This window comes from Phyllostomus discolor, chromosome 12, assembly GCF_004126475.2.
Source record: "Phyllostomus discolor isolate MPI-MPIP mPhyDis1 chromosome 12, mPhyDis1.pri.v3, whole genome shotgun sequence".
NCBI lineage: Eukaryota > Metazoa > Chordata > Mammalia > Chiroptera > Phyllostomidae > Phyllostomus > Phyllostomus discolor.
The window spans coordinates 59,560,034-59,574,241 of NC_040914.2; the positions used below are offsets into that span (position 1 = coordinate 59,560,034).

Here is a 14,208-nt window from a genome sequence, read left to right on the forward strand (position 1 = left end):
GTGGAGGCGAGGGGGTGGTTGACCAGCGTCCCTCGGCCTTGGCTGCACCTGGAATGACCTGGGTGCTTATAAGTCAGATGCTCTCCGGAGAGGCCTGGACAGCAGTCTTTTCTCCAAGCTCCCCGGGTCACCCGGCTCCTACTGGGACGCTTTTTGCAGGACTCATTTACACAAAGAGCAACGACTTGGACCGAGAGACGCAGGCCAGGTACGAGATCGTGGTGGAAGCACGAGACGTCCAAGGCCTCCGCGGGGAGTCAGGCACAGCCACCGTGCTGGTCACCCTGCAGGACGTCAACGACAACTTCCCCATCTTCACCCAGCGTGAGCCCCTCCCCTGGGGCCCGGGGCAGGGCGGGGGCTGGGATACCCCAGGGACAGAGCTAGGAGTCCCTCTACCTCTTCCCCCACCCCAGGGTGGGCCTCAGGCCCAGGGAAGTCATTTTGGTGAAGGGAGGGGCCCTGCTCCCCACCCCTGCACAATTTCCCGGGACTGTCCTGCTGCCCCCTGACTCAGGACACTGGCCCCACCCACAGACTGATTCTCCCCAGAACTGTCTGGCAAGAGCTTTTCACACGCACTGGGGACAAAGTCAGGAGGCTCTTCCCTTATGTCCCCATGGCTGAGGCGTAACTCACAGGCTCGGCCACCCCAAGGAGCGGCCAGTGTTCCTCAAGTGGCCTCGCTGTGTATGGCATAAGCTCCCCGAAAGCAGGACTTACTCCTTGTCTCTCTTGTCAATGAATAACTCCCCTAGCAACGTGCCTGGCACACAGTAGGTGCTCAATAATTAGTTGGCTGGGAGGAAGGAAGGAAAGAGGGAAGGAAGGATAGAGCAACATCCCTTTGCCTCGGGACCCAAAGTTCTAGTGGCATTATTATTATTCATTGTTACTATTATTGCCCCATGCCCATTTCCTATGGAGAATACATCAGGGTAGTAGGAGGGACGATCGCCTTGTCTGTCTCATTAACCCAATGCCCTCTGGGGCGTCCTATTTACATCAGAGGCATACACATTTGCGGTGCCTGAAGACACCCGTGTGGGCAAGCCCTTGGGCTACCTGTCCGTTGAGGACCCAGACGAGCCCCAGAACCGGATGACCCAGTACAGCATCGTGCAGGGCCAGTACAGGGACACCTTCAGGATCGAGACGGACCACACCCACAACAGGGGTATCATCAAGCCCATGAAGGTTTGCAGGCCTGGGGCAACGGGGACAGATGTGGGGCTGGGGGCTCCCAGCATGCCCGGAACTTGCACAGGGGCTGCTGCCAGGTCAGAGGCCACCAGAGGTGTGGTCCAGGCCGGCGTGGAGCTGGCCGTGTGCTCACGGGAACTGGGATGGGGAGCCAGGAGGGAAGGGTCGGTGCCTTAGGCTGGGTTACCCCGAAGCAGACTGTGAGGCAAGGACTTGGGCGTAAATAGTTTATCTGGAAGGTGGTCCCAGGAAGCTCTGGGGGCGGAGACACATGAAAATGAGGAAGATGATGCTGGGCTCCTTAGTGAGCGGGTTCTCACAGTGGACAACGGGGCGCAGTCCCACTGGGGACATCCGGGGGATGACTGCCTCAGAGCTGCAGCAGCTGAGGGTGAGCTAGGGTGTGGACTGAGGGCTGCCGCTGGGGCATTCACTCCCTGGCACCTTCCAGCCTGCCCCGGGCACCACCCACTAGAGCGCCGATAGAGCTACAGGTACGTGCGTGCGGCACAAAGCCCCCAGCTCACTAGGAAGCAGTGAGCGCCGTGGGGATATCCACAGTCGCTGGCAGTGGCTGCTGACAGCCAGAGCCGCCAGAGGGACTGAATCTGGAAGGGGGGGAAGGTCCTGCCAGGAGCACCAAGTGCCTCCAGAATGTCCGTGCGGAGGACTGGAGGCCTGAGTCAGCGACGATCCACCTCAGATGGGACATTCCAGAACCCTCTGCCGAGCCAGACCTCTAGCAGACCTCTCCCGAGTCTGTCTCTGGCCCAGCCCTGCGCTAGGGGCTGCAGACACACACCCAAGGGCGGCAGTCAGCCTGCACGGCACCAAGTTCTCAGCGAGCAGGGAAGACACGCGGAGACAAGAAGGGGTGGAGGAGGGCAGTGCTACAGCGGGCCGCACAGGGGCCATTTCCTGTGTCAGGAGGGGCTGGGATGGGCTCTGAGAGAACACCTGACCACCCCCCACCTGGCTTCGGGAGGGGTGAGAGGAGGAGGCGGGCACGGGGAGGTTCTCGAGCAGAAACTCGCGAGAAGACTCACCCCTGAGGAGCCGTGGCTGCAACCCCTAGTCTTTGACCCCTTGGGAGCATGACTGGGACTGACCCTGTGTGCCCCCAGTACTCGGAGCACGGCCAGGCACAGAGCCAGGCCGGCAGGTGTGGCGGCAAAGCCACTGAGATGGAATGATGGAACGGGGGCAGCTGGAGACAGCCAGACCCAGCCACTATCTTGATGACCTTGGACCTATCAGTTCTCCAGGCTTCAGGCCTCTCGCCTATAACACGGGTCTCATCCCAGGACTACGCCAAGGGATTGCTATACAGACCATGCACCCCGTGCCTGGCTCTGAACGGGAGCTCACTGAATTTTCCCTATTTCCACCTGCCACCCCACCCCCAACCACAGCCCCTGGACTACGAACACATCCAGCATTACACCTTCACCATCGAGGCCACGGACCCCACCATCAACCTCTACTACGCGAGAAAACCGAACCCCCCCGGCAAAAACAAGGCCGTCGTCACCATCAACGTCACCGACGTGGACGAGCCCCCTGTCTTCCAGAAGCCCTTCTACCACTTCCGGCTGCCGGAGAACCAGAGGAAGCCTTCCATCGGCTCAGTGGTGGCCAAGGACCCCGACACCACTCGGCGGAGCATTGGGTAAGGAGGGGGTGAGAAAGGGGGTGATCACACCAATCTTGACCTCGAGGTTCTTCTGCCCGCTGGACTGAGACCAGGGGCCAAAGCAGAAACCCGCTTCTCCCAGCACCTACGTGGGAAGTGGCAGAGACGGGACGAGCAGCCCCAGCTCTTCCACTGGCCCACGTGGCCTCGTGGGTCAGCTCCTGTGCTGCCCGAGCACCCAACCTAGCCCCAGCCATCGCAGCTGCTCGACCTTGGAGGGCCTGTTCTGTGGACCCTGGCTCCCCGCAGGCCCAGTCTAGGGAGATCTGACGGTCGAGAGGGCAACCAGATAGATGATATACGTGAGTCCTCTTCGCCAAACATATTTTATCGCAGTTTTCTTCCCAAGACCATGAGAGGAACGAATGTTCGCTTCACAGAGGAACAACACGGCGACTGACAAAGGGACACCCGTAGACCCCACCCCGCGATCACGCAGGTTCACCAAACGCCTTCCTTCCCAGCCACACAAACGTCGGGATACACCCGTCACTCGTGGAGGATTTGTTGTGTGCTTGTCTGGTTTGGGCGTTTGTGTAAAGAGATTTTTGGGGGATTATACCATGCCCATTGATTTCATCATTAGTCGTTCTTCTGTCTCTACCAGACTCCTCTCTTCTACCCTCTGGGACAGAAGATAGAGCTCTGACTCTTACTTCCTAGAGGCACTTGACGTTGGACAGTACACATGGACTCAATCCAATCTCACTTTATTCCGAAGGAGTGGCCAGCTGTGCCAGCAGCACTGGAATGACTCATCGTTTTCTGGTCTTCCTTGTGCACTAAGCTCCTGTATGCACCTGAGTCTATTTCTGAATCCTCTGTTCTAGCTGTTCTGTGGCTAAGCCTTTTGTTTTATTGGAGCAGCTTTACACTGAAACTTCGTGTGTTTCAGGCAAGCCCCTCACTCACTGGTGGTTGTTGTGTTTTGTTTTGTTTTTTACTTTACATGATTTTTAAAAAGATTTTATTTAATTGTTAGAGAGAGGGGAAGGGAGGGGCAAAGGGAGCGGAACATCAATGCAAGAGAGAAACATCGATTAGTTGCCTCTCACACACCCCCAACCGGGATCAGGGCCCGAACCCCAGGGATGTGCCCTGACCAGGAATCGAACCAGCGACCTTTTGCTTCCTGGGAGGACGCCCAACCCACTGAGCCACACCGGTCAAGGCTACTTTACATAATTTTATGCACTCCAAAACACTCTTTTTTTCATATGAACTTTCAAATTCTTCATCAGGTTTTTAAAAAAAAAACATTGGAATTCTAAAGAGAATTGTGTTTACATATCAATTTTGGAGGAGTTAACGTTTCCATGTTGTCAGGTCTTCTTATTAAGGACAAAACATGTCCTTCCATTTGGGCCACATCGTGTAAGTTTGGGGTCTCCTGTTTTCACAGCCATTCTGCTCTAAACAGTCTGTGACGATCCCCGGTATTTCTTCACTGATCCAAGGGTTTACTCAAGAGATTTATTTTTTCTTTCCATTTGCGAGTGGTAGGGTATTTTGTATTTTTGTTTTAACTTGTTTCGTGATATAACACAATTGTATTTGTGTTCATTTTTTTCCCTGGAATATTTTGTGTATTTTAACGTTGATACCGTTCGCAAGGGTTCATACCTATTTTACCTTCATCACGGCGTGGAACCTCCATCCCCACGACGCCACCCGGTCTGCGCAGCTCCCACACTCTGCCTTCAACTCCGCGGTGCCCAGCATGGAGTTCGTTGGGCCCGTGTTGATGTCACGTGTGTCTGCCTGAGGACGTTCCCACCCTCTCCTTTCAACCTTCCTGGGTTCTTTGGCACTAAGTTGCCGTTCAAAAACACACTGCAGTTGGCTCTGCTTTTCCATCTCAACTGGGATGCTTAGTGTTGAACCTATTCACGTTTTCCACCATAAATGATGTGTTTCTTTTTACTTCGTTTATCTTGTTGTGCACAGACTTGCAACTCAAAGGTGTCGACAGCATCTACCTAAGTACTGACCTCTTTTTAAAACCGTGCCTAACATCATTGCCTCTTTTAATCTGTCGACGCGGGCCTTTCCCCGGGTCCGGAAAGTTTTCTTTTATTGTATCTTTTGCTTCTTCTGTTCCATCTGTTCTGGAATTTTTGTCAGTAGAGGCAAATATTCCAAATATATGTGATATCATTATATTTTTTCCTCTCTCTTTTTTTTTAAGATTCATTTATTTATTTTTAGAGAGGGAAGGAAGGGAGAAACAGAGAGAGAGAGAGAGAGAGAGAGAGAGAAACATCAATGTGTGGTTGCTGGGGGCCATGGCCTGCAACCTAGGCATGTGCCCTGACTGGGAATCGAACCTGCGATGCCTGGTTCGCAGCCTGCACTCAATCCACTGAGCTATGCCAGCCAGGAGCTCCTCTCTCTTTTCCCTTATTCTTACCTTTGTTTGTGATGTCTCGAAGAACTGCTCAAATTTTTACTTCACGAATTTAATTGCCTTTCACTCATTGCTTATCACTTCCAGCTCCTTCTTTATTTCTTCCTGGGTCTTCCCCAACTACCTTTTCATCCGTCACAAACAACAGTCCCAGCTGCAGTGCAGCTGATCACAGCGCCGCCTGCCGCAGCCCTGGAAAGACTGCTGGCGGGGTCTCAGGCACCCCCTTCAGCCCGGGACAGCACCATTGCTAAAATCCAAGGGGTCACCTGACTACTCTGAACCCCTCTGGACGGTAGGGTGTGATGGGCAGAGAAAGGAAGACGAGGAGGATGCCAAGGACAGATCCTGGAGGCCCCTGTCTCTCGTGCTAGGGATCTGGACTCAGCAGAGAACAGAAAGTCACGAATCTCTTTCCCCCGGGCAGATACTCCATCCGCAAGACCAGTGACAAGGGCCAGTTCTTCCAAGTAAACAAGCAGGGAATCATATTCAACAACAAAGAACTGGACAGAGAAATATACCCCTGGTATAACCTGACTGTGGAGGCCAAAGAACTGTATCCTAATGGTGAGTAGCCCCATCCGCCAGGGTACCTTTGCTCCTTGCCCTCATTCATTCAGAATTGTCCCACTCTGTCCTGGTGGGTCTCTGGCGGGAGTAGAAGCTCCTACTGAAGCACCACTGGGCTGGACGCTACGGAGCCTTCATCCCCAAATGTGGAGAGACCGGGAGCATCCATAGCCTCTGAGACTTTGTCGTAGGGGCCAATGCCACGCCCAGACCGAATCAGAATCTCAAGCACAGTACAGTTGAGGAAGCACTGCTAATAAACAGGATGCCGATGTCCCCCCAAGGAGAATCACCTAGGGCTCCTCTTAGCACAGAGCTCCTCAGGGCCCTCCCTGGAGGCTCAGGTCCAATGAGCCAGAAATGGGGCAAAGGAATATGCGCTGAACCAGTGCCAAGTGACCCTTATTACCACGGATTTTGGATTATCGTGCTTGGGGGCACTTTATGTTCCAGTGAGTTTATAATGTTATGTAAAAGCATACCCTGCAGTTTTACTTCACCTTATTCCACAACCATTTTCTTATGGTACTAAAATGTCTTTTTCTTAATTACATTTTAAAATGTAACGTACATGGGCATTATAAACGGCCCCATAGTCCATTTTTTTAAAGTGACATAATTTATTAACCCGATCTCACTTAGGTTGTTTACCTTTTAAATCATCTTGTAATTAATTTAGTAAATCACATTTGTTTAAATTAATTTAATTACTTAATCAAATCATTAGATTAGTTTAACGATTCCTTAATTCAATTAATTTGATTAAAGCCATTTTAAATTCACTTAGGTTGCCTTTTTATTCTTGCAAATAATTCAGGCACCCTTGTGCATGAAGCCTGACCCCCACCTGTTCCACTCCTGTCATCCGGAACACGGCCCCTGGCTTCTATCGGAGGGCCACAGTCCCCTCTCCCTGTTAAAAGGGCACCCCTCCAGGAATCCCCACCCACTCGCCATCTGAGCCACCTGAGGTGACGAGTCCTTTCCCCCTTCAGGGAGCCCCACGGGCAAAGAATCCATCGTACAGGTCCACATCGAAGTTCTGGATGAGAACGACAACGCCCCGGAGCTCGCCCTCCCCGACGCTCCCAAAGTATGCGAGAATGCTCCTCAGGGCAAGGTGAGTCTGGCTCAGGTGGGCGGCAAGGTGCTGCCTCCCACCTTGGGGTGGGCTTCGGAGCAGCACCTCCCACCCACGGTCAGCTGCTGAATGTAACCTGCACAACAGCCTTGAGGAAAGGTGACATTATCCCCACTTCACAGATGGAGAAACTGAGGCTCAGAGAAAATACATGGAGGGGAGGGGGCTAGTACAAAGAGCATTTTTGTGGAGATGATTTAAGTTAGTGTTGCAAGTGAGAGGCAGCCATGGTCAAGTCTAAACCCCAAGTCCCCATCACTGAACCCCAGGCCACCCCAACACCATCGCTGACCATCCCCCATATTCTGCGCTCCAGCTGGTGATGCAAATCTCGGCAACAGACAAGGACGTAACACCAAAGAACGTGAAGTTCAAATTTTCCCTGGGCACTGAAGACAGCAACTTCACCCTCACGGACAATCATGGTATGTACACATGAAAGTAGTCAGCCCGGTCTTGGGGGGTCAAGGGTGTGCTTATTTGAGTCTTGATGTACCAGGGCCAAGGGCCAAGCCAACACAGTGGGGGCAGGCCCTCACATGGCCTGCCGTTCCCCATAGGATGCTAGGTGCACAGAATCCATAAGGGTGCAGGCAGTCAGCTCCGCCCATGAACTAGCCCAGGGACTCCTCTCACACCGAATCTCTGAACTCAGCACAACTCCAAATTACTCTATGACACAGAACTCTGAGGTCACTCCCAAAGAGTCACAGCCAGAAATGTGAAATCCAAAATGCCAAGGCCACAGAAAACTTTGTCTTAATTCAATTACAGTAATTACTTACCACCAAGGGGGCCTGGGACAGAGTCTGGTCCACCAATCACAGCCCAGAGTGTCCTGGGATGTCCGTAGTAGCCAATCAGAGCTTCCGACGCATCTGTGCTTAGGAGACAGGCCATGCTGAGTTGATTGAATTCCAGCAGCCAACGGTAGACAGGTTTCCATAGCTTCGGCGGCTTCCTCAGAAAAACAGGAAAAAAAAAATACCCTTAAATCTAAATAGAGCAATCCTTCACCCAGCATGGGGTGGAATCCCTGCCTTTTCCTGACTACCAAAACTGTTGTTGATGAGGATCCCTGTACGGAAACAGCCACTGCAACCGCTGGGGAAGGCAGGAAGTGGGGTCTCTGAGGGTGGGGGCAGACCCAGAGGACCCGCCACAGCCTCCCTCCTGTGGGATGGGGAAGGTGGCCGTGACGTGGTGACAACCAGTGACACACCATCTGTGCTCAGGTGTCTTTATTACTAATAATGTGGCAAAAATACCCACTACCCCATCCCCAAGACCTGCCTTAACCCCACCTCCCAGGGAGTCTGCAATAGGGTAGAAAGCTGAAGTGTTGCCCCGAAGACACCCAGGTGCAGCAGGAGGCAAGCTTGTTGGTCTTGGACTCGCCGAGAGCACGGACGTGCCCCCACAGCATTAAGTGAGGATAGTGAGAAACCTCTCATTTCTCACAAAGGGTCAGCGCCCACAGTGTTTACTCTCCATTGTAATAGACGAGGCTACTTAATAATGCAATATAACTGGCTTTCATTTGAAATCCAAAAGATGGCCTCCTTTGCTTTCAGCTGGCTTTCTGAGTGGGATGACCCCACACAGCTGGTCAAATTCCCCCTCCTGGGCCCACCCCTGACCACCAGCATCATGAACTCTCAGGGAACCTACAAAAGGCACATTACCTGACCTCTGCCTGCCTGAAGCCACTGAATCAGAAGTGTGGAAAGGAGGAAAGGGAAGGTGGCAGAGGCGGGGAGGGATTGTGAGAATCAGCCGGTTTAAAAAGCCCCCTGGGGAGTTCTGTGCAGGAAACCACTGATGGGAGCTAGAAGGGTGGGCCAGTATTTGGGCCAAAGCACAGTCCCAATTCCGGCCTCCCTCAAATACTCTCAGTTCTGTATGTAATCATTCCCTCAGCGCCCCCGGGAACATAAGCATTGTTTTCAGTTTCTAACCAATTTGCAAGGATAACAGGAGAGCCTCAGAAGTTAGTCTGATGCTAAAAGACTTTTTAAAACTTCATTTCCCCCCTGATTACTTGTCAAAGCTTGAAATAATACATTCATTAATTGGGCTGAAAGAGAGTCAACTATTATTAAAGTTAAGGAGGGAGGGGTCAGGATTATCAGTTGCCCACAGAAATGGAAAGCAAGGATTTTACATTCTGGCCAAGCCATCCTTAGTAGCTAAGTCCAAGTTGCTGCCCAAAATATCTCCTCTCTGGAGGAACAGACTTGGGCTCAAATGGCTGAAACATAAGGCGGGAGATGGAAAGGACACAGAAACACCCAAGGTGGCACGTGGCTGGCACAATCGGGGAGGACTCCCTGGAGGAGGAAGACCACTGTCAGTGTGGACAAGGGGACGGGCACTCCAGGCAGCACAACCTGACTCTGAGGCCCTGGTGCTTCCAGATAACACGGCCAACATCACAGTCAAGTACGGGCAGTTTGACCGGGAGCACACCAAGGTCCACTACCTGCCCGTGATCATCTCGGACAACGGGAACCCCAGCCTCACAAGCACAAACACGCTGGCTGTGCCGGTGTGCAAGTGCAACGAGCGTGGCGAAGTCACCTTCTGCGAGGAGGTGGCTCCCCAGGTGGGCGTCAGCATCCAGGCGCTGGTAGCCATCTTCCTCTGCATTCTCACCATCACAGGTTAGTGCCCAGGAGGGTGGGGCGGGGACGCTGAGGGGGCTGCTCCAGAGGAGGAAGAGGCCAGGGTCCCAGGCCTGGTCCTGCCTCCAGCCCACAGTGCATCCCTGGGCCAGCGCCCCGCCGCGGGCCGCAGTGGGACTTGGGGCTGCCAGCTCCACCTCCCGGGGCGCCTGCAGGTGGGGGTGGACGAGGGGTGAGCGAGGGAGGTGGTTTGAGCACTTACTGTGGGCCAGGCACTGTCCTACAAGTTCACTTACATGAAACCTATTTTGAAAACAGGATTCCGTTCATCTTTTGGGAAGAAAAGCAGAATTTAAAAACTTCTCGTTCAGATTCTCTCTGGGAGCTTTTGTCCCTTTCCTAGGATTCCTCCTGCCTCAATATGTTTTTTCTTGTTTGGGCCCCCAAAATTTTAGGAGCATTTTAGACAAGGATTGGGGTGCGAGTGGTTTACTGGGGAGGTGCTCCCAGGAAGCCCGGAAGGAAGAGGAGGCGTGGGCGTGAGACGGGGAAGGGAGGCGGTGGATAAAGGGTGCATCTGCACACAAGCCACCCCCGAGGGTCCCTGGGCCTTCCTGCCCCTGGGGCCTGGGGACTGAGTGGCACTCACAGCCAATGTTCACCCACCAACTCCCACCAGCTGGGTGGGGGGCTCCTCCTAGAGGTTCAAATTCTCCTGCACTTCACCTGCCACGGATGGGGTCCCCCAGAGGATACCCACAGGCAGCCAGAGACCACCAGCCTGTGCACAGCAGGGATGGAGCCCACGTGACCGCTCCAGGCCTTTCCTGCCAGGAGACCCCCTCCCACCCCCAGAGGGCCCTTGCCCTCTTCTGTGCTCCAGAAGAGTGTGCTGCTCTTCTGGGGGGCTCCTGTGGCGGAGGGTCCAGGCCCAGGTTCCCCTGTGAGTAACAATGAGTAACAATAAGGACAGTGGCACCGCCACCGCACACAGAACTGCACTAACCTTAGAACCACCCGACCAGACACAAACAGAGCGGAGATGTCGTCATTTCTGCTTTACAGACGAGGAAGCTGAGGATCAGAGAGGGTGTCCCAGCTTCACTGGTGTATGCGATGGTTTGTTCAGTAACTCACAGCTAGAAGGACAGAGCCTGCGGGGTGGCCTGCACCTAAATTTAATTTTAGGAGCTGTCTGCACCACACGGCCCAGCCCTGCTCAGGGGTGAGACTCCCACACACCCACCCCGCTCAGAGCCCTGAGCAGGGTCAGAGTCGACACCACTGCCTGGCCGTGAGATCCTGCAAATCCCTCAGCCTCCCTGAGCAAACTGTTTGCTTAACTCGAACGTGGAATACAAATCACTGCCCCGGGTGGGATAACATAAAAATGTGCCAATCATATGCCAGCATGTATACAGCAGGTGCTCAAGAGTGGCTGCGGCCCCTACAGTGAGTGCGTGTCTGCCGGCACCACCGCTATCCATCCCAAAGCCTCGGCTCTGAATCTGGGCACTCCAAATCCCAGCTCCACCCTTTCCCCGTTTCTGCCCTGACCGCTGGCCTGCTGGCCCTCAGAAGGGACAGAGGGCTTGCCACAGTGGCATGAGAAGGGAGGGAGTGAGGATGCAGGCCATGAGGCTAGGACTAAAGGAGAGAATGACCTTGAGGGAGGCCCAGTCTGTGCCTCTCTCCCTCCCACCCAGCCAGTGGCTGGGAGAGCCAGCCAGGACCACATGGGGGCAAGACGGGGCAGAGACTCCCACCCGCAGAGGTGGGGAAGTGGACCCTCCAGGGTCTGGACCAAAGCAAGCCAGTGTGGGGCTGGGGTGTCACTGGCGAGTCGGACGAATGCCCAGGGAAGAGAGGGAAGAGAGGAGGGTGCAGGGGAGACCCCGCCGGTCGGTGCCAGCTGGCGGCTGGGCTGCATCTGATTCCCTCTGACCGCTTGCTGCCCACAGTGATCACCCTCCTCATCTTCCTGCGGCGGCGGCTCCGGAAGCAAGCCCGTGCTCAGGGCAAAAGTGTGCTGGAGATCCACGAGCAGCTGGTCACCTATGACGAGGAGGGTGGCGGAGAGATGGACACCACCAGCTACGACGTGTCAGTGCTCAATTCCGCTCGGCGCCACCGTGGAGCCAAGCCCCCGCGCCCGGGCCGGGACGTGCCGCCCCCAGTGTACGCGAAGGTGCAGAAGGCTCCGCAGCACACGCCCTTCCTCAGGCACGGTGAGCCCGGGGACATGGCCGCTGTGATCGAGGTGAAGAAGGACGAGGCGGACCACGACAGCAGCGGCCTGCCCTACGACACGCTGCACCTGTTCGACTACGAGGGCTCCGAGTCCATCGCCGAGTCCCTTAGCTCCCTGGGCACCCACTCCTCCAACTCCGACATCGACTACGACTTCCTCAACGACTGGGGGCCCAGGTTCAAGATGCTGGCCGAACTGTACAGCACGGACTCCCGGGAGGAGCCAGGGTATTAGGGCCTGCGAGCCTCTGGGCCTGAGGACCCCCACCCCTGCAGCCCCAGCCACTGGACACCAGGCCCTGAGCCACAGCACTGACGCCCCAGCCCAGCAGCGCCTCCTGGTGGGCCCCAGCGACCTCACCAGCTTGGGTCCCTGAAATGTCTGGGAACACATTTCAGGGATGGCTACCCCACAAATGCTGGAAAACCTAAGCTGGTGTTCTGTCTGGGCTTGGGCAGCCATGTAACCCTGGCACCAGGGACCACAGGTCCAACTCGGAGACTTTTTCTCTGGCTCCTCCAAGAGCTTACGTTTCACTCCCAGGGAGAGGTCTTCCCCTGAGGTCCCTAAACCTTCTGGTGATGCTGGCGAGGCCCCGGCGCCTGTCCACCTGGGAGCAACAGGCAGGACAGCGTGACCTGTGGGTGGCACTCCCTGCAGCCCAGTCCAAAGGGAGCTGGGACTGTGCACCGCGCCTGCCCTGCTGCAACGTCCTCACACCTCCCAAGTTCCCCCCACCCCCACTCCTAGGCAGCTCCCAACCTTGGGTCCTCAGGCGACCTCACTCGCCTGCCTCACCAGTAACTGCACTGCACTGAGCGATGCAGATCCAACTGAAGTGAGGGAAATGGCTGGCTGAACCTCATAGTAACTGTGAATTCATCTTGGAGGGGCAGTGGAGACCACGCATGACAGATCCTAGGGTGAGGGCCACCTCCACGCCCACACCCTCCCCCTCCGGAGAGGGCCTGGAGTAGCGGTGACCCCAACTTGAGACTCACTGACACCAGTTCGGCCTGGGGAGTGAGAGCAGAGGCTCCCGAGCACAGCACCTTTCCCATCTCCGCCTCGCCTGGTCACTCACGCACGCTCTCTCTCTGGTCTTTCTCTCTCTCCCTCTCATCTCTCGACTAAGAGGCACTCAAGTTATAACCCACAGCAACGAGCAACTCCGGCCAATGCCCGAACCCAAAGATCACTGCACAATGGAGCCAGGCGATCCGCCTTTACATCTCATTGCTGCCACATCTCAGGGAACCCCAGCAGGGCCCCACCCCTCGGGCACCCTCTGTGGAAGGCACGGCCTCTGCCCGACCCAAGCCCTGCGGCCCTCTGTGCACCTCCCACTTCCAGCCACACATGGCGCGCTCCACGGCCAACACACCGGCGGAGAAGGAGGCAAACCCTCCAAGTCACCCGTGGCCGTGACTGAGGTCCCCACTCTGGCAAGGCCCCTCCCTCGTCAGGGGATTGTAGATAACACTGACTTTATTTTTAACCAATGACTAGTTCCTCGTAATTTTTGTTACTAATAGTACTTACACATTTCTAGCTCTCCAAAACGTATAAAATAAGATTTTTTTTTTTGCATAATAAGGTTGCTATGTAGGTTAACAATTTTAATTCAGGGGTTTTAGTGGAATGAACCAATTCCTGTAACCTCCTATCTCCTGTCGTTGCCATGACTGCTCTAGGGGTAATGGCTGTGTATCGGCCACACTGGTGCATGAGACGTACTGTATTTTTATATAGACCTAAATAAAGATCTTGAGATTCTTTCATTTCGAGAGCTGAGAGCATGCGTGTGAAACACACACACTGCCGCCACCATCACCACAATCATCAGAGGAACCCAAGGAGCAAGGGGACATTTGCCAACAGGATTTCAGAAACACTCGCCACAGAAAAGGGGTTGCAGCAGATGATGAGGAGGGACACCTAGCCCAGCCCCCTGTCCTCCCGGAGCCCCGTACCACCACCCAGCTCTGTACACGCCCCCGATCCCACCCTGCACACCAGCAAGGACCTCTGGAAGCTGAAGCTTCCGGGGGTGGGGGCTGGGGCTGGGGGGATACATCAGCAAGGAGGGAGGAGACCGATTTCCAATTCGTTGGTTGACAACGGTAAGCAGCTGGCCGTTATTGGGATGTGTGGGCCCTGACGCTGGGATCCTGGCTGGGAAATCTCACAATCAAAAGGAGCAGCGGATGCCTTCATGGCAGACTCAGGTCTTGAACTGGGGCCTGGGGCTCAGGGATAAAGCCCACCTCAGCACGGCCCCTGCTTCGTGACCCCTGCCAGCACCGTTTCCAGAGC

The 14,208-nt window shown here is 54.9% G+C and overlaps 1 protein-coding gene across 4 annotated transcripts in view; it reads left to right on the top strand.

Annotated features, from left to right (window-relative positions):
- The window catches only part of CDH5 (cadherin 5), a 34,598-nt gene extending 20,921 nt beyond the window's left edge, over positions 1-13,677 (top strand). For all 4 annotated transcript variants that reach the window (XM_028501811.2, XM_036011959.1, XM_036011958.1 and 1 more), the window contains 8 exons: positions 160-324; positions 1,010-1,197; positions 2,616-2,872; positions 5,731-5,873; positions 6,872-6,996; positions 7,334-7,442; positions 9,435-9,680; positions 11,603-13,677. In XM_028501811.2, the coding sequence (XP_028357612.1) occupies positions 160-324; positions 1,010-1,197; positions 2,616-2,872; positions 5,731-5,873; positions 6,872-6,996; positions 7,334-7,442; positions 9,435-9,680; positions 11,603-12,126 (1,757 nt within the window). In that variant the 3' untranslated portion in view covers positions 12,127-13,677. The remainder of the gene's footprint in view (positions 1-159; positions 325-1,009; positions 1,198-2,615; positions 2,873-5,730; positions 5,874-6,871; positions 6,997-7,333; positions 7,443-9,434; positions 9,681-11,602) is intronic.
- The last annotated feature ends 531 nt before the right edge of the window (positions 13,678-14,208 follow it).